Source organism: Phyllobates terribilis, unplaced genomic scaffold (assembly GCF_046119375.1).
Source record: "Phyllobates terribilis strain yellow unplaced genomic scaffold, ASM4611937v1 Scaffold_2__4_contigs__length_985480577, whole genome shotgun sequence".
NCBI classification, from domain to species: Eukaryota; Metazoa; Chordata; class Amphibia; order Anura; family Dendrobatidae; genus Phyllobates; species Phyllobates terribilis.
The window spans coordinates 317,457,365-317,478,242 of record NW_027362762.1 but is presented as its reverse complement, the minus strand read 5'-3'; the positions used below and the strand labels follow the sequence as shown (position 1 = coordinate 317,478,242).

Here is a 20,878-nt window from a genome sequence, read left to right as displayed (position 1 = left end):
ATAGACATCTTTAAACAACACTCAATCCGAATGCCAATTTATACCATGTGCTCATAACCTGAGTTATTGTGTGATTTGAGATATGGAAATATGTTGACGTTTTATAGAAACACACACCTGCCAATGGGTCAAACAATCCTCGTCTGAGTAAGTGGTCAGGATTAAATTTGTTCATATTGAATGTGTGTGGTTTACCTGCAAAATAGTAAAATGTACATTGGATTTTATTACGATTATAAAAAGTCAGCAAAGCATAGAAACATAGGGGAAAATTGATCCAAAGTAATGCAAAGGAAAAGTGGAGGAACTGCTATAGCAAATAATCTGCTTCTTCTGCATTTCCCATTTCACACTCTCCCGCACCACACAGTAAAAAAAAATTGCTAAAAAACTGGCAAAAAATTAGGAACAGAAGCTGGTAGCGCATAAGCTATTCATATCAATAGTTCGGCAATCCAGAAGTTGACTACACTGGTTTTACTGTAGGGTTAGGGCTTGCCGTAGTCACTTCTGGCACCGCTGGGCAACTGCCATTAACTCTTAAATGCTGCGTAGCAATCTGAAGGCCTGGACAGGTCAGATCATTAATTGGTTTTATACCAGACGTAGCATGAGATTTGCTCATTTTTTCTACAATATACTTCAGTGTTAAATGTATTCATGTGCAATAGCAGAATTCACATTGAAGAAATAAGGTTGACATCCAGGTTCAAATAAATCTTTTCACACCTCTCATGAATGCGTGTGGATCTGTCGAGGCCTATTCTTGGGGACTGGGACCGGAGTCTTAGCATCTCTATAGAGTATAGTATAAGTCATGCATGATATAAGTGTACATCCATATAATGCAATAATTTAGGTCTTTTAAATTATGAAATAAAGGGATTTTTTGATAATTGACTTTTATAATATGTCTCTTTTGGCCACATACATTAATCGCCTACCTATTGTAAAAGTAAATTATGACGAATGAAAATAAGGACTGAGACCCCCACTTGATGATAACATTGGTGAAGGCTATAACTGTTGGACTGTCACTCCAATTGAGATTATGACAACTCTTTTGGACAAGTATTAAAAAGCCCTTGACTGTTAAGATGTGCTTAATGAAAGCACCATGTAAATGGCATATAAAGCAGACAGATCTGTAATTATCTTTAGAGTAATGCAGCCTTTTTTTCTTGATAAACCTTAATGTAGAAATACAAACTGACGCATCGCAGGCGGACAGTTGAATTCAGGTCTCCAGACCTTGCTATGTGGACTGCAGGCGCCAGCATGCCTTGTGCTGATTGGTTTAAGGTGCAATTGGATTGTGAGTTTGTGTCAGCTCATTATTTAAAGAATGGGCACAAACAAGAGATGGTCAGTCCTCCGTTTCCTAACTCTATGATGATCTCAGGGCTTAACCGCTTCACCACCTTGCAATTTTCCATTTTTGCGTTTTTTGCTCCCTCTCTTCGTAGAGACATAGCTTTTTTATTTTTCCATCAATATAGCCATATGAGGGCTTGTTCATTGTGGGACGAGTTGTACTTTTGAATGACGCCATTGATTTTACCATATACTGTACTGGAAAATGGGAAAAAAAAATCCAAGTGCAGTGAAATTGCAAAAAAACGCAATTCCACAATTTTTTTTTTTTTACCATGGTAACTAAAATGCTAAAACTGACCTGCCATTATGATCCGCCAGGCCATTATGAGTTCATAGATAAAAAAACAAAACAAAACTATACATGTTTTGTAAGTGCTGAAAAAAAAATTCCGAAATTTGTAAGAAAAAAAAATGGCACCATTTTCCGAGATCCATAGCATCTTCATTTTTCGTGATCTGGGGATGGGTGAGGGCTTATTTTTTGAGAGCCAAGCTGCCATTTTTTAGCAATACCATTTTGTGCTAGATGCAATATTTTCATCGCCTATTATTGCACTATATTGCAATGATGCTGTGACCAAAAAAATGTAATTCTGGCAGTTTGATTTTTTTTCTTGTTACACTGTTTACCGATCGGATTCATTTACTTTATATTTTTAGAGATTGGACTTTGTTGAGCGCAGCGATGCCAAATATGTCTATTTTTTATTATTGTTTTATTTTGCATGGGGCAAACGGGGGATGATTTGAGCTTCTATATTTTTTTCATTTTTTAAAGATTTTTTTTAAAACATTTTTTTTTTACTTTTTACATTCCTTAGGAGACTTGAAGCTGCGATCTTCCGATCACTTGTGCTACGCATAACAGGGCTTCAACATGTCAACAGACACGAGTGAAACGCGATTCCACAGGCGGCTGTTCGAGGAAAGATGCAGGCTCAGCGCTGGAGCCCGCATCAAAGGGAGGGAGACGACCTTGGATATACTTATACATCCAAAATCGTAAAGGAGAGGGGTAGTCCAAAGTCAAAGTAAATTTATTCCTAAATCCCTACCTATTTAGTGCCATAAACCAAGCTATTTTCTATAATGCTTGTATTAAAAATTCCCTAACACTCCCTCAGTACACTGTCTAGCTGCTATTCTATTTTTTTCATATTTCCTGTGTGATTACGCACAGTGCATCCCAGTGCAAGAATCTTCATCAGGGGGCAAAGGCTGCAGTCACTGCCAGAGCCCTACACTCCTTCAAACGAAGATTCATCAAGTAATGCTCGCTTCGGGGCTGTACTAGTCCCTGCGTGCTGTGCACTGTGTGATCTGCACAGTGTGCGCTCAGTCGTCAGCTCAAGTCAGTAATAAGTAGCCGGCAACAGAGTGGTGTCAGAATAACCAGCGTGCAGGAGATCAGTGAGGTAATTTCTGGAGGCGGCGCTGGTCTCCTGCACACAGGGCACTGCGACACCACTCTGTTGCCGGCTAGTTATTACCGACCTGAGCCGACAGCAGATCACACAGTGACAGAGCAGGGACGAGCACAGCCACCGAAACAAGTGTCACTAATGACACTTCATTTCAGGGAGGGAGCAGTGACTGCAGCTTCTGCCCCCTGATGGCGTTTCATTCGAGTATCCCAGCATGCACTGGGATATTCAAATGAAGCATCATCACGCAGTAAATAAGGGAAAAAAACAGAATAGTAGTTACATAGTGTAGTTAGGGAACAGTAGGGAATTTGTAATGCAAGTACACTCCCTGACAGAAGTTATGTCACTTATCCATGTTATGTAAATAAAAGCTTATAACCGGACGTTAAATTCATCCATTGGTTTTATAAATTACTCATTTGAAAGCTGAAATCCTCCCAAATTTGGTTTAGGTAAAGAAAATAAATTGGCATCAATGCTGAAATATTGATCATTTAATGAACACAGAATGGTCAGATTTTGGCAAGACAAAAGTTTTGTCACCTGGTCATATAATGCACCCAATCCTAGTTTACATCCTCACCAGTGCTCAGTAAATGATCGATTAATTAGTGGGTGTGTATAAAAAGAAACCCAGCACCCCAGACCTTCACTTGAACTGCAACTTGAGCTCTGACAACATGCCAAACATCCAACCTGCGACCAAAGCCTTCATTATCAAGAGGCTGAAGACCAGATCCACTGCAGAGGTGTCTGGCACCTTTAATGTGTCTCAGCAGCAAGTACAAATAATTAAAAAAAGATTTGAAGAGAGTGGAGATGTGTTTGATAAACCCCGGTCCGGCAGACCCCGCAAGACAACTGCTCAGGAGGAACGTTTGTTGGTTAGAAAATCCAAAGCAAGCCCCTCTTCCACTGCAGCAGAGCTCCAACAGGCCTGGTCACCTCAAGTCCCTGTGTCAACCAGAACAGTTTGTAGGATTCTGTCTCGAAATGGCCTCCATGGTCGAATCAGTGCCCAGAAGCCAGCACTAAACAAAAGTCAAATAAAAAACCTGTGTGGCATTTGCAAAGTCCCACAGCCTGCTAAACAGATGGACGCTGGAAAAGTGGCAGAAGGTGGATTTCTCTGATGAATCTTCAGTAGAATTACACCACAGCCACCGCAAATACTGCAGGAGACCTACTGGAGCCCATATGGATCCAAAATACACCCAGAAAACAGTTACATTTGGTGGTGGAAAGATCATGGTCTGGGGTTACATTCAGTATGGGGGTGTGCGAAACATTTGCAAGGTGGAAGGCAATATCAATAGCCTAAAATATCAAGAAGTATTAGTTACCTCTTACATTCCAAATCATAAAAGGGGTCAAATTCTGCAGCAAGATGGTGCTCCATCTCATACATCCATCTCTACAACAAAGCTCCTCCAGGCAAAAAAGATCAAGGTGCTCAAGGACTGGCCAGCCCAGTCACCAGACATGAACATCATTGAGCATGTTTGGAGTAGGATGATAGAGGAAGCTTGGAAGACAAAACCAAAGAATCTAGATGACCTCTGGGAGGCATGAAAGACGGCATTCTTTGCTATTCCTGATGACTTCATTAATAAATTGTATGAATCATTGTTGAACCGCATGGATGCAGTCCTTCAAGCTCATGGAAGTCACACAAAATATTAAATATGATTCTAATAGCACCACAACTCCTTTCACCAATGTTATGCCACATATATTTGTATTTTAAGATAATTATTTGTTTGAATATCACATTACTTTCTGTGGGCGACAAAACTTTTGTCTTGCCAAAATTGGACCATTCTGTGTTCATTAAATGATCAATATTTCAGCATTAATGCCAATTTATTTTCTTAACCTAAACCAAATTTGGAAGGGTTTCAGCTTTCAAAAGAGTAATTTATAAAACCAATGGATGAATTTAACGTCAGGTTATAAGCTTTTATTTACATAACATGGATAAGCGACATAACTTCTGTCAGGGAGTGTACATTAGAAAATAGCTTAGATTATGGCACTAAATAGATAGTGATTTAGAATGAAATTAACTTTGAACCACCCTTTTAATTCTCCACAATAGATGCAGGGTATAGGAGCACCCAGATAAACATGAAAAAAAAAATTAACATATGCATTGCAATGTTTTGTGGCATACAGTGCTGCTCACCATTACTGGCACCCCTTAATTTTTTTTCATAGACCAAAGTACCAAAGTTATACCCTGAGGATTTTTTAATTAGTTTTCCAAAGTAATACAACAATAAAACATTGTTTTTCAACTTCCATGTTGCAATTTCAAAGAAAAAAACAGAATAAACAGCATGTGCAGCAATAAAGGCACCCCTAATAAATTCTTGGTTACACACCCTTTGACATTGCTGACAGCCTCCAAACATTTCTTGTAGTCATCGATAAGCGTCCTGTACTTCTCAGCTGCAATTTTCTCCCACTCTTCCTTTGCAGTTTGTTCAAGCTCTTGAATGTTTGCAGGGTTCTTTTTCCCAATGGCAGATTTCAGTTCACCCCAAAGATTTTCAATGGGATTGAGATCAGGACTCATTGCTGGCCATTTTAAAAGTCCATTTTTTCTTTTTCAACCATTCCTGTGTACTTTTGGATGTGTGCTTTGGGTCATTGTCTTGTTGGAGGACCCATGATCTTCGACTTAAACCAAGTTTTCGTACACTGGGTAGGACATTTCGCTCTAAAATCTCTTGATAATTCTCAGATTTCATGATTACTGCATATGGTCAAGGCCTCCAGTTCCAGATGCAGCACAGCAACCCCCACAGCATTATAGATCTTCCACCATGCTTAACTGTTGGTAAGTTGTTCTTTTCCTTATAAGCTTCATTGTGCCGTCTGTAAACACACTGTAGCTTTGCATTGCCAAAAAGCTCTATTTTTGTTTTAGCTGTTCACAGAACATTTTCCCAGAAGGATTGTGGCATTGGCCTTTACCCATAAAGTTCTGCTTTGTTTAATGTGCAGCACAAGGTACTTCTTGACACCATGACCCGACTGTTCCAGGTTGGCCTTCAGGTCTTTGGATGTTTGACGTGGTGTTATTTCCACCATTCGGACCAACCTTCGAAGACATCTATTGTCAATTTTCCTCTTTCCCCCATGTCCAGGGAGGTTCTTAATGGTTCCATGCTTGGCAAACTTCTTAGTAACATTGCACACTGTTGAAATTGGGATTCCAAGGTCTTATACCCTTTGGAAGTATTGTGTTTGCAAATAAAAGCAGTTCTGATGTCCGCAGACAGCTCCTTTGTCTTCACCATTGTGACAAAGGAACATGGCCTACCATGTGGCTTTTTAAAACATCTAAGTCATCATTCATTGGCTAATTCATGTCACATGGGCACTGAATCACAGGTGAATCTCTTTTGTGATTTACCACAGGCAAGTCAAAATGTGTTTCCATACTAGATTAATGTAAAGGGTGCCAAATGCCAGTGTCACAACAAGCTTTAGGTTTTTCTATTTTTCCCTCCCATTTTTTGTTTTAAATCGTATATCATTTGTTCTTTTGTATATAAGATGAGGGCTCTATACAAAAAAAAAAAGCTTTCACTAGATTCATTTTTTTCAGGAGATATGACACATTATGTACTTAAACTTCATGGGTGCCAATAACAATGAGCAGGACTGTATGTTCAGGTTTTTGACCTTCTGTTATGCACATCTCAATTGTAAAGACACAAAGTGGTTAAAAGAAGTGACTTAAACCATTGGCTTCCCACTCATAAGTCACTCTCTAGTTAATGCAGTACAAAAAAAATGCCAGCTGCAAAGCGAAAAACAAAAAGATGGCCAAAAAAATTTTCAAAAGCGTTTTCGATTTGCACAACTCAGCAGATATACTGCTGTATAAGAGACGACTTGTGCACATACCATTGCAGGATAATTATGATGGAAACTCTTCATCCCCTTTGTTCACACAGCAGTCGTGCTGCTGCATTCTTTTTATCGTTTCACTGCACAATCATTTGATCTTGTAGAGCAACAGCTGTTTCACTTGCAAAACCGGTGGTTCATTAGTATCAGCTGCCTAATCTTGTAGGTGAAACAGCTGTTTTTCTGAAATATTAAGTGATCTTGCAGGGAAATAGTAAAAAGACCACAGTGGCACAGGGCTGCTGCGACTAAATGCAGCATGACCACTGCATGTGAACACAGCCTAAGGAAAATCTTTTGACAATACCAATAGCCATTCTAAAAAAAAAGTTGCAAGTTTTTTACATGAAGTCTAGCATTCTACAGACTAACAAATTAAAAGACTGGCAGCCCATCAGTTATCTGTAGGTATGTAGAACACGGTGCACCCGGAAATTCCCTACGCATATTTTAAAGACATAACCCAATATATTAGATTTGCTAACACCTTTATGTCAGCACTAAAATAATAAAGATGAAAACAATAAATAATATAAAATGAAAGGATTTATTTTTATAAAGTACATGTTTATATACAGCAATAATATACAAATCTTGTAGTGGTCATTTGGACGCGCCATGAAACCTGTGTTCATTCTCTCCACAGTAACAGATAGTAGAGGAGGTACTATTGCATTCCAGCTCCTTGACAATGTACATTAATGAAGTGACTGCTTTATTGTAACCAACTTAAACTGCAGTTACTGTAACTAATCGTGGTTTTGTACAAATGTGAATTACATAAGCAATGGCCTTCTCGAATGGTGACTGGGTATGTAACAAATCAGTCTATTTTCTTGCATGGCAGGATAAAGATACCCATATGTAAAATCACACAGACCCACTAACTATGCAAACAACTTTCCAGATTAACTTCCCTAATTATTTAGACCCAAAGAATGGCTTTACATCCCTAAAACTTTAATTAAAAACACACCACTGAAAGACTGGACGAATTCAGGTCCTCCATTATTAGATTATATATATATATATATATATATATATACACACATAAAAACAGAAAAAGTCTTAAAATCTGAGCTGTTAGGGTCATGTCTAGTTAATGTCAGTTAGCTGAACTAGCTCTAAATGTTTTTTTTTCACCATCAAGACCGGTGTTATTCATGCCAATCTTGATGAGATATGCTGGAGTCAGACACTCCAGATTCATGAAAAGGCTTCATTAAGTGGCATACACCTCTGTGAGCGCCTCACCATTAATCCTACAACAGTCTTTCCTGGAGCAAGATCTGTGGCGTAGCGAACGCCGGCGCTCCATGGATTTGACGCGTGTTGGTTGCTACGCCCCTGTCCAGCCCCACTTTGTTGGAGCTGGGCAAAAATAGCACGAGAACATCAGAAGTCGCTAAATTTTAGTGCAGCCTTAAAATGTGCCAAAATTATGCGACTTTTCAAAGCTTTATGCCCGATTTCTGGCATAAAAGCTTTGATGAATAGGGCCAGTAGTTGTTACTTCTTGTATAGCATTTTGGAAATGTTCTGACATGATGATATGACAACTTGCTTGTTACTCTGGGACATAAAATCACACACAGGTGTACAGCTGTGGCACAAATTTAGCTGTAGTTAATTTAGTATGAAGTTTCCATCTTCCAAAATTATTATATGTGTGGACAAAGGCATAATCATAAACTATGGTAGTCATAGAGCCTGGAGTACTCTATCTTGAGAGAGTGTTCAGACGTGCAGATTTTCAATTTGTTTCCAGACGACAAACATACTAATTGTTGCCAATGTGCTGGTGCACACGGGTGGAAAAAAAAAATAATAAAAAAAAAATTGCAGCATATTCTCATCCAATTTATAGACCAGCAATAGAAGGCAGCGCCTGCACCCATCCGCAATATGGACAAGCACACAAAGCTAATCACGGCCCATTTTTTTATATGGCTTTCTGATCCCAGCCTAAGGCTGTCTTCAGACAAATCTCTTTTCGGTCGGCACACTACTCCTACATCCATGTACAACACAGACGAGTGCACAGAACATGACACAGACACGACCACGTATTTAATTTTCAGACATGATTACCTCATATATTAAGATTTTTATGTGAACACCATTTTAATGAAGGGAGAGAATTAATGCAGATTACATAGCTCAGAGCTAATATTGCTAAAATTCAAAATGATAAAAAAATAAAATGCGTTTTGAGCAGCAAACATTGGAAAAGATTCCATTGATTAATTTGTTGTTCTTTTATGGGTTGTAAATGTATACCAGTATATTGTGAATGATGTGTGGATTAGAAAAGCGTAAACTATTCAGCCCCATTAGTAAGTATGTATTTATACTTTATCTAATGCAGGATCACTTGCATGTCAATGGACTCAAATTGTTGCCCCCATGGGAATAACATCATTGACAATTTTTCCCAAAAAAGAATCTGCTCTTAAATGGTATAAGCACTTCAGGTGAACTGAAGTGTGGTTTGTAAAAACAAAGCGTAGCTGTAGTAAAATATGGCTCAGTTTTTTGGCTACTAAAAGAAAAACATAACAAATGCCGCTTTTTAGTCTTGGTTTTATGATGACCAGAAGACTATAAATTATAAATGTAACTTTGCAAATGTAACTTTGAATACAATTTCTTAATTTGTATAGATGTAATTTACTTTTATGTTATCAGCTCTGATAATATTTTGCACGAGTCCTGAATTACATCTTGTACGCAAAGAGTAGCACTTCTAGTTCAGCTAATTGTTAGGGGAAATCCACACGCAACATATGGACTTTGCATTTGTAAGAACCCCAAATTTCATCCAAATCACAGTACACGTTGCTTAAATCAGGTTTCTTTTCATTACCTAGAGTGGTTTCACACTCCCCAAAATGCAAACCACTCCAATAAGCTCTATTTAGATACTAAGCCAACAAGAAACATTGGGCAATTCCGGCAGAATTGGGATTACAGCTCTGTCTTATACAAGCGGAAGTTCAGAATCAGATCTATTTACAAGGAAGGCTTAATGCCTTGTATGCCAATTTTAGCTATATGCAAACTCTTAAAGCGTTCACATGTTTCGAAACGTCCAGCCTGCCCAATTACAGCACAAACTACAATTATGCCTCCAGGATTATTTTTTTTTTCCTTCTTCAGCCAAAATGGGGGGTAATTCCAGATAACACAATGTAAAGGGTTATTTCCGAATATGAAAATTCTAGCCTATTCAGAAGCCTGATTGGTTGCAGTTTGACTGCTGGGTCCAACTCTAATCCGGAGAATGGGGACATGACAATCTGCTGCTACATTCAATCTTTAAGGTCAATTACTGAATCCTGATGGCATATATTAGAGCACAATTCTTGAGTTCAGAGCAGATCACAGAGGTCAAACCACCAATGATCAGACATGTAGCACTTATCCTATAGATGAGACTTTACTTTCAATGTTGGGGAAAAACGAGAGTTAACCAAAGTAATGTAGCCATTGGGCTTCATCAATTTTCCCTTTTTACTGAAATAGCCTAAAATGCTCGTCACCAATAAATGTCTAATCTTCCCAATGGTATGGCTTACTTTAAGGGAAAAAAAGCAGGATCTAATATTTACTTGGATAGAAATAACCTGATTAGACATTCTAAAATACCAAAATAAAATAAGTTTTTGGATTCCTAGTTGCATAGCTCATTGTTGGAACTACAAAAGTTATGGAGTCCAAGATTTACTTAGCATGAATGAATTTGAAGAATTTTGGGTCTTTCTTTAAAATCACTTTAAAGAACATATACATGGTTCTTTCAAAATCCCTATGGTCCCGATTCATCATTTGCAGTTTATTTACAGTCACTTTTCATTTTTTGCTGTGTTTAATTTTTTTTTTATACTCCATTCTTCAAAACATGCATATAGCTCATTAATTTTGCTCTTTATTTTCATTATCATCTTTTTTTTTCCCTTAAAAAAAGACACAAAAAATAAAAAAATGTATGGTTAAAATGTCACAAGCAACTCAAACTTTGCACCAAAAATTCTTTAGAAAAAAAAGACCCTCTCTCCAAAGGAGGACTGGAGTACATTTGTGCAAAAATGTGGCAACTTTTAAAAAGTCTCAACTTTGGAGTGGGCCGGAAAAATCTGGAAAACAAAAATTACACCCACAATGGCAAACCTAAATATACAAAACAGGAGAACACAAAGTAGACTTCAAAAAAGGTGCAAAGTAAAACAATTTGGCGCAAATCAAAAAACTGACAATACAAAAACTTGACAAAAAAAAAAAAAACAGGAGCAAGTTTAATAATGAATTAAAGATTTCATACGAGTCAAGTTCCAAAAGCAAAAAAAAAAAAAAAAAAATTGTGATTCAAAGTGCTACCCTAACAGATCCACATTGACAAATTTGGATGCCGCCAACATGTCAAACGTTCTGACCATTTTTGGTCAACTTCTGCAGGCATAATACAAATTTCAGACATTAATTCACCTTCTGCTGATGACCACAACTTTCTATGTTCAGTTGTACAGCACGTCTCTATCACAATTCCTAGCTGTGACTATTATATTCACATTTCGAATGTCACTCATGCTTCCCAATAGAGTGCATATTTCAAATTCTTTTCAGCTTGGGTGGTGCTTTTCTTCATGTGCCATTTGATGCTACAGTTTTGTAAGATTGGCTGATGTAACAACTGTTCCAGGTAAACTTTTGGCACAATAGTCTTACTTTATGGCCACGTTCACACGTTCAGTATTTTACATCCGTATTTGTAAGCCAAAATCAGGAGTGGAAAAATGCAGAAGTGGCGACGTGTTTCTATTACACTTTTCCTCTGATTGTTCCATTCATGGGTTTAGCTTACAAATACTGATCAAATACTCAACGTGTGCATGTGGCCTAAAAAAGCAATTGCCCAATTGGCAAATTAAATTTACGAAACCAAAACAGCACTTAAGACTTTAGCAAAACCTTAAAGCAACCTAATTTAGGAGACGTTTCCTGCCACTATAAGGGTATGTGCTTGTGCCGAGTCCAGCAGATTTTGAGACACCAAAAACAAGAGTGTTGGCAGGAAAACCCCGTGCTAAAATGTGCATTTATGATGCATTTTTATGTACATTTGCCAACCTCATTTGAATGGGTGAAAAACGCTGAAAGAATTGATCTGAAAAAAGGCTTTTAGGATTCAAATCAGCAAGGAAAAATTAAGCCGCATGTGCATAAGATTTCAGGAATCTCATTCATTAAGCTGGTACTGTTAACAGCAGCAGTTTTTACCCTGTGCTAAGTGAACAAGCCCTAAGGATCACAGTTTTACTGCTTTTATACACAAAGAAGACAATGCTACAAGTTGAAAAATTCCCTGTTTTTTTAACGAACTAGTCATTTCTCCTGTATATACTAGAGTTTGTGTCCTGAGAATAAACTAAAGCTTACCATTTTATGAGTTTTTCATTGAATGTAGACATTTAATTTAGCATCTTGCTTTAGCCTTTGACTTGGTTCTCTTTTTTATGCATTTCATTCACAGCAGTATGTAAGCAATGTATTGTTAGGTAGCATGTATTAGCATTGCCACTGAAAAGTGAATACACAGACTATAGTCTGCAATACATTTATATATCTTGAATATTTGTGCCACTTGCTGGTTGATAACATAATTAGAAGAGTTAATCTTATTGGCCATGTAAGTGACTGCATATTATTGCCCTACTATGACTGCTATACATTTGTTTAATGGCAGACATATAAAAGGATGGCTACAGGCACACAGTTGCATGTGTATATCCATTTGTTTGGTGTAACTATTTAAATCGACCCAAAAATAGTAGAAAACTTCTTATAAATAGTGAAAATTGAGTCAAAATACTAACCTTTAAACTGACCGCTAAAGAGAACAAAACCCGCAGGACTTGTTTCCATTAGGCAAAAACACAAGAGGATTTTCTGTTGCATATTAAAGTAGCAGCACTGCGTGTGGAATGCTATTAAGACTCATTCATAAGCGGCCAAGAAAATTCATTTCGAAAAGTGAAGAGCACTATGGAATTTAAATCCACAGCAGGAGAATTTATGCTGCAGATTTCATTACGGATTTCACACTCTGCAACGCAAATTGTGAAATACGCTGCTCAACTGCACCAAAATAAAATTGAAGTGATTCGTCCATGTAAACTTCAGTCATCCAGCTAAGAAAGCCCATTTTTAAATTTCTGGTTAAGGAATTCTGCTTTAAAAGGGAATCTGTCAGCAGGTTTTTGCTACGTAGTCTGACAGCAGAATGATGTAGGGACGAGGCCCTGATTCCAGCGATGTCACTTATTGGGCTGAATTTTGCTGTTTCAATAAAATCAGTGTATTATCAGCAAGAGATGATCACTATAGGACTAGGTGTCACGTGCCTCATAGTCCAACCATGCCCCCAAACACTGTCAATATACAATGCACACAATGCTGAGCCCTGTATAACCCCAACCACATCAGTGAACACAGTGATTGTAAAACAACTGCTGCACCCAGTAGAATAAGCGATACGTTGCGGGAGTCAAGATCATTGGCCCTACATTATGCTGCTGCCAGATTCACTGTAATGGTGATCCTCTATTTAGAATACTTATCTCTTTCCACAGTGGAGAGCCGATAACGGCTACTCATGCGCAGGAAGAGCGGTCTGGTCATGTATTATACTGACCATGCTCATTCAAATCAATTACCTGTGTGTTCTGTAAATTATCCAGCAGAGCCACCAATTGAGAAATATATACTGCCAAGTTTCCCCATAGATTAAAGCTGATTGCTGATGGTTCTTGCTATGCAACTAGACCTCTTGTTCTCATTTGTCTTTGAGATTTGGGCTTTTAAGAGATTTATGTAACACTTTTTCACTATTAGGCTGTGTGCCCACGATGCGGATTTAATGCGTTTCCGCGGCGCCATATCCGCGTCGAAAACGCATTAAAAATGCTTGTTAAGTTGTCTGCCATGTTTCCCAATGATAATCCGCATGTGCTCTGCACATGCTGCAGAAATTTCCGCTGCGGATTATCATTGCGGAAAAATCTGCAGCACAACCATTAATTTTGCGGAATCGACTTGCATTGGACCGCATAACATCCGCATGACTACACGTACACATGCGGATATTATGCGATTCAATGCGTGGATGGTACTCAGGTTTGGAGAAGAGGAGACTCTCCCCACAGACCCGGGTACCATAGAACCTGTAGTTAAAAAAGAATGAACATAAAAAACAAACATATACTTACCTTCTGATGGGCTCCTGTCTGCTTCCGGAGGCGCTGCTGGCTCTTCGGCTGCTCGCGGTGGTGTAAAAGAACCTTCCATGACGTCATTTAGTCAAGTGACAGGTCACACATCCGCTGACATCATTTAGTCAAGTGACAGGTCACGCGTCCGCTGACGTCAGCGGTCGCGTGACCTGTCACATGACTAAATGACGTCATGGAAGGTCCTTTTTAGAGCACCGCGAGCCGCCGAAGACACCGGACGCACCGGAGAAATCGCATGTTTAAAACGCTTCTACCTGGCAGAAAAAAAAGCATGTAAAATCCGCATGTGTTTTTTCTGCCAGGGAGATGCAGAAACGCTCCGCAGCATTTCTGCATCGTGGGCACTTAGCCTTAATAAGTTGCAGAACTTTGTTACACAAACTTAGAGAATATATCATTACCAAATCTGAGAGCAGCATAAAGTAGGGGCAATTCTGATTCTAATGTTGGGTCAATTACTGGGTTCATTGCTGTAGTTTAGATAACAACCCTTTTATCTCCTGCAACTCAATTTTCAGCTCCTGTCAAGTCATATTCATGAGCTCTAGCCATCGCCACCACCCATTAATGATTCTCAGCTTTCTACCTAATGCACAGTATAGGTAGAATACTGTCAATGAATGTTGTGAATGGGTTAAAGAGATCCAATCATTAAGAGGACTGCAGACTAGCAGTGATATTAACAAAACTACAACATGGAGCCAAGTAAGTGACAGTACTGGAATCAGGGTATCGATCTACATTTTATGCTTCCCTCAAATTGAAAGGTATAAACCCAATAAAACTTTCTATGCATCCATAACTCAGTTTATAATCTCTACCTGAAAAGTTGGATTTACCTAATAACATGCACTTGTTGTAGGGTGTTGTCTGCTACTTTGATATTGAGGACCTATCCTTAGGAAAGAATATCAATATCATAGGTTTTAGGGTCAGTTACCCAATACTCCCCACTTACCAGCTTTTAGACAGGTGCTGATCGCAGTAGCCAAAGAGGCCACTAAACAGTGCAGAGGAGCTGTGGTTTTCTGATTTACACACAGGTCCAGAAATACCTGGATAGATACACAAATTTTGGCATTTTAGCTGTCTACCAAAATATATTCAAGATACGATGATATAAATCAATATGGGCTGAAAGTTCAGACTCAGCTTTAATTTGAGGGTATTCACATCCTATTTTGAGTAAGGGTTTAGTAATTACAGCTCTTTAATTTGTAGCAGCCTCTTTTTAAAGAGACCAAAAGTAATTGGACAATAATTTAAAAATGGACTGTATAGGCTATTCTCTCATTATTCCATCATCAATCATCAATTAAGTAGGTAAAGAGTCTGGAGCTAATTCCATGTGTGGCATTTGCATTTGGAAGCTGCTGCTGTGAACCCACAACATGAGATCAAAGAAGCTCTCAATGGAAGAGAAACAGACCATCATTAGGCTGGAAAAAAGAAGAGATCCATCAGAGAGATAGCAGAAATGTTATTAGTGGCCAAATGAACAGTTTGGTACATTCTGCCAAAAAAAAAACACTGGTGAGCTAGGAAACTCAAAAAGGCCTGGAAATCCACTGAAGACAACAGTGGTGGATGATCACAGAATCCTTATCATGGTGAAGAAAAACTCCTTCACAACATCCAATCTATTGAAGAACACACTCCAGGAAGGAGGTGTTTTTTCAATATCTGAGACTACCATAAAAAGAAAATTTTATGAGCGCAAATAGAGGGTTCACCACAAGGTGCAAACAATCAGCCTTAAAAATAGAAAAGGGCAGATTAGACTTTGCTAAAAACATCTAATGAATCCAGCTCAGTTATGGAAAAGCATTATTTGGACAAATGAAACGAAGATCAACCTGGAGCAGAATGATCGTAAGAAAGTATAAAGAATGCTTTAAATGGCTCATGATCCAAAGTACACCACATCCTCTGTAAAACATGGTGGAGGCCATGTGATGGCATGGGCATGCATGGCTTCCAATGGCAGCGGGTCACTAGTGTTTATTAATGATGCAACTAAACACAGAAGCCAGCTGGATGAATTCTGAACTGTACAGGGCTATACTTTCTACTCAGATTCAACCATACGCAGCAAGGCTGATTGGACAGCGCTTCACAGTACAGATGGACATTAACCCAAAACATACTGCAAAAGCAAACCAGGAGGATTTTAAGGCAAAGAAGTGGAATATTCCGCAATGACCGAATTAATCACCAGATCTCAACCCCATCGAGCATTCATTGCACATGCTTAACACAAAATTTAAAGGGGTTTTCCCATGAACGAAAGTTGATTTTAATCAATAGATCCTGGAATAATAATAAGTTCCACAATTGGATGTGTTTAAATAAAAAGTTCCTGTGCTGAGATAATCTTATAAATGCTCCAATGTGTAATGGCTGTGTCTGACATGTACAGAACATGGTCTGATCATACCACAGCTCCTGGTCAGGGAGGGAAGAAAAAGAGTATACAGACATTACAGCAGGGGATCGCAGCTGATACTTTCAGTGAGGCAAAACATTTAACTGCCTGTTTTCAAACAATGTTTTACTTCAAAGAAAGAATCAGCTGTGATCCCATGATGTAATGTCTGTATACTCTTTTGTCGCCGCCCCCGTCCGCCCAGGAGATGTGGTATTATCAGACCATGTTCCGTGCACGGTCAGACACAGTTATTGATTAAAATGAACTTTTGTTTGGGGGAAAACCCCTTTAAGGCAGAAAGACCCACAAGCAAACAATTGAAGCCAGCTGCAGTAAAGGTCTGGCAAAGAATCACAAAAGAGGAAACCCAACGTTTGGTGAAGTCCATGGCTTCCAGACTTCAGGCAGTCATTGCCTGCAAAGGATTCTCTACAAAGTAGTAAAAATGCCCATTTTTGTCCAATTACTTTTCAGTCCTTGAAATGAGGAGGCTTTGTAGAAAAATGGTTGCAATTCCTAAATTTACAGTATATTTTTGATCAACCGCTTTAATAAAACATAAAAGTCTACACTTCAATTGCAGCTCAGTTGTTTCATTTTAAATCCAAAATAGTGGCATGGAGAGACCAAATCACAAAGATGCTATTTGGGGCTAAAAAAGCATTTTTGTAATTGGGTTTCATTAAAATGTTAGCACATTTTTGGGGGAGCTTTTACATTATCTTTGTTTTCACTGCACATGTAAACTTTAATGTAGTCAGTAGTCATAAATCTAACGAGAGGAGCTCAGAAAGAAATAAAACTTCCCATCAGACCACCATAGTGGATTGAATGACACACAACTGGAAAAAAAAAAGTGTTTTTTTTTTTATAAAACCTCAGTCACAGAAATTTATGCATTTAGGTATAAGGAAAAAAAAAGTCCCCATTTGTGGACAATCACTAGTATTTACAAGTTGCTAGCTATATATATATATATATATATATATATATATATATATATATATATATATATATATATATATATATATATATATATATATATATATATATATATAGATCGATATATAGTGGAGCTGTAAAAATTGGGAGGAAAAGAAAAACACATGTAGACATATACATCATTTGGTGCCCCCACGTTAGAAGAGAAGCAAAGCAAGATCATAAATATATATATATTTGTATAAACACGGGCGGCAATTTGTTAGTGAGCAGTTTAACATTGAAAAGATTTTCATTTCCCTTGCTTGGTTTTGCCTGGCTACATGACCATAAATAATGTATTTAAATTATTTTCACACATAGTCCACCCTTTCAAGCATGTAACTAGAACACAGACAGTAAGTTCCCTCCCGTCAACACGTAGGTAGACCATTTTAAAATATGTACAAGTGACCAGTATGAAGATCCACCGAAAGTATAAAGAGGTTTTAGTGCCCTTGACATATGCATTCAAAACACCATATACATGAGAAGAAGAATACATATCTATATACCAGCTGAAAAAAAAATCTGGTAAAAAAAAGTAATCAGACTCTTAGCAACTGCTCCTTCTGCATAATGAGGTAATTAACGTGAAGTTCGAAGGGTATCCAATTGGTATTGTTCAAACTTCTAAACTTCACATTTGCGACTGCTTAAAGTTGTGTCTGCAGGCGGGCAGCAATGTATGGATGTAGTACTGAGAGTCCTATTACAATCCAGTTAAATCTCAATTAGCAGTGCTTCTGTTTTTACAAGGACACACACAAAACACAAGGTCCAAGTGTTTGATCCCTGGCATGGAATTAGGAAGATATTGGATGTGCCATTATAAATTGGTTTCATCCCAGGAAGGATCATTCATGTTCTTCAGAACTCTCCTGATGAGCTTCTCAAGTTCCTTACGTGCTCTTTGTTCTTCTTCTAAGGATTTCTTCATCTTTTTGCTATCCTGTTAATGACAGTATGTATGTGAAAGTTAGAAAGTAATAAAAGTGAGACGTCTAAAATAGAAAGAGAGGTTCGTTTGGTAAAGTTTAATGGCTATATTGATTAAAGGGGACAAGAAGCAGAAGCAAAAACGTAAATCGGCAGTGCAGAAACCCTGCTGGGTTGGTACTTCATATTTACTGGTTGATGAAATTGTCACTTTGGTATTTACCGTATTTTTCTGACTATAAGATGCACTTTTTTCTTCCAAACCTTTGGAGGAAAGTGGGAGGTGAGTGTTATAGTCCGGATGTACCTTATAGTGTGGCTGTGGATGGGGGACCGGCAGTGGCAGAGGAGCGAGTCACATGAGGGAGGAGAGAGTCATGGGAGGCAGGAGCCAGCGACTCCTGCTAACACATGTGCCGCTGTTAAAGAAAATTAATATTCACAGCTCCTCACGCCCATAGTCTCAACCACCTCTATGCACTGAAGCCGATGCCGAGAGGTGGTGGGACTATGGGAGTGGAGAGCAGTGAATGTTCATGCTCTTTAATACCGGGCACATGTGATCGAGCAGTCGCTGCAAGAGCAGGTGGCTGCAGCCAACAGTGCGCCTGCTATTAAAGGAAAGGAATATTCATTACTCCACACGCCCATAGTCCGGGAGTGGGGAGCAGTGAATAATCGGGCAGCTGATATCAGCGTGTGGGGGCGCATGGCAGTGACATCATGCGCTGCTTACATGCGGAAATCAGCTGCTAGTATCAGAACAGGACGCTGCGAGGGAGTGGAAAGAAGGGGAGTAGATTAGTTTCTTTTTATGTGTGCATTATGATGAGGGGAGGGGGCCCCCATGTACACCAGGACGGGGACAGCGACCCCCATGTACACCAGAATGGGGGCGGCGACCCCATGTACACCAGAACGGGGACCCCCATGTACACCAGAACGGGGACCCCCATGTACACCAGGACGGGGGGGGGGGCTCCCCATGTACACCAGGATATGGGGGGTGGGTCCATGTACACCAAGATATGGGGTGGCCAGGTATAGCAGGATGAGGATCATATATATCAGGATGGGGGATATTAGTACAGAATTGGGGGACATTACCGCCAACAGTGTTAGCGGCAGATTACTACTCCTCCCCCCCCCCCCCCTTTATCATAACAGTGCATCATGACCACATTTTTTGCTTCAATTTTTTTTTTCTATCATCTTCCTCCTCTAAAACCTAGGCGCGTCTTAGAGCCCGAAAAATATAGTATTACTTTGGCCACATGCATTAAGTGTAAAACCAATAATGTACAATTAATTATATATAACCAATGTGCCGCTCTAACTTTTCTACGTCACATGTACTGTGTTTCATGCAACCCGACCCCCAACCATTTTTTTTTTTTTTTTTTGTTCTCTTAATATGAGACTGTTTTATACATTTTTTTTATAAAAGCAGTTGTAATAAAATTACTTTATCTTGATGAAGTGTACAGTATCTGATTATTTGGTGTATACTTTATATTGCAGTAAAAACCTTAAACATTAAATACACACCTGCTTTAGCTCTTGGACCTCATCTTTTAATGCATACACTGTGTCCACAAGACTCCTAGAAGGGAAATAAAACAGATCAGTACTTCAAAGAAGCAGGTTTTGATGAGAGAGTTCAATTTCAAAAGTAGAAGTCACAAAAAAGGCTGTTCTATCAATAATGGAGAAGTATCTGGTTTCACTAACCTAACCCATCCAGGTTAGAATGTATTTCATCTGTTTGTAGCAAGAGGGTCACATAAGCTTAACATCAGTTACATTGTTGCACTCTCTAATAAGCAACAAATAGCAGAAATACTCACTTTTCTTCTATAACAGTTTGACCGTTGCTTCTCGTTTCTTCTACGATAATTTTCTCCTCTTCTGGAAGTAAAACCTGAGGAGCAGATTCTTTGCGTGAACCTGAACGTAGCAAGATTAAGAAAGTTACCACAAATTCATAGTTTGAGCTATACATCTATATTTTAAGCCTAGTGTCCCACAGGTTCACAAGTCATCAAAAACTACAACTATGAAGCCTATAAACTGACAAAATACTAAAACTGGTTATCACTAAATACCTTCTATCCTGAAGAAGAGTATTTTCCATAGCTATACACTAATCATTACAGTTGTATGGCTGCGAGTCCCCGTTGTACATAAATAGTATGAATAACCTACATACAATACCTGTAGCATCAGGGTGTACATATTATACTGCACTTATTACAACATTCAAACAATTCACAATGAAAACTTACCTAAACAGGCAATAGGAAAAGGAAACACATTAACACATTAGAACATCCATGACAAGAACAAACCTATTACACAGGACACACATGACCGTGAAGTGGGATTATTCCACATAACCTCTTCACTGCTAAAAGGAGTATTTATCAATGTGACTTGATATCTGCTTAAAATGAGTTATCCTTATAGAGGGTTATAACAGGATTTCAAAAAGATCACTAAAATATGAAAGCAGCTGA

At 38.6% G+C, this 20,878-nt stretch overlaps 2 protein-coding genes across 5 annotated transcripts in view; both read right to left on the bottom strand.

Moving 5' to 3' along the window:
* TEX29 (testis expressed 29) overlaps positions 1-15,089 on the bottom strand; it is a 69,352-nt gene extending 54,263 nt beyond the window's left edge. Inside the window, exons 1-2 of the mRNA XM_073664381.1 lie at positions 14,973-15,089; positions 118-195 (exon numbers count right to left, since the gene is read on the bottom strand). Of these exons, the coding sequence (XP_073520482.1) occupies positions 118-175 (58 nt within the window). The 5' untranslated portion in view covers positions 176-195; positions 14,973-15,089. The remainder of the gene's footprint in view (positions 1-117; positions 196-14,972) is intronic.
* Positions 7,694-20,878, bottom strand: part of ARHGEF7 (Rho guanine nucleotide exchange factor 7) — a 118,726-nt gene continuing 105,541 nt past the window's right edge. For all 4 annotated transcript variants that reach the window (XM_073664377.1, XM_073664378.1, XM_073664379.1 and 1 more), the window contains 3 exons: positions 20,210-20,309; positions 19,911-19,965; positions 7,694-18,375 (listed from right to left, as the gene is read on the bottom strand). In XM_073664377.1, the coding sequence (XP_073520478.1) occupies positions 18,253-18,375; positions 19,911-19,965; positions 20,210-20,309 (278 nt within the window). In that variant the 3' untranslated portion in view covers positions 7,694-18,252. The remainder of the gene's footprint in view (positions 18,376-19,910; positions 19,966-20,209; positions 20,310-20,878) is intronic.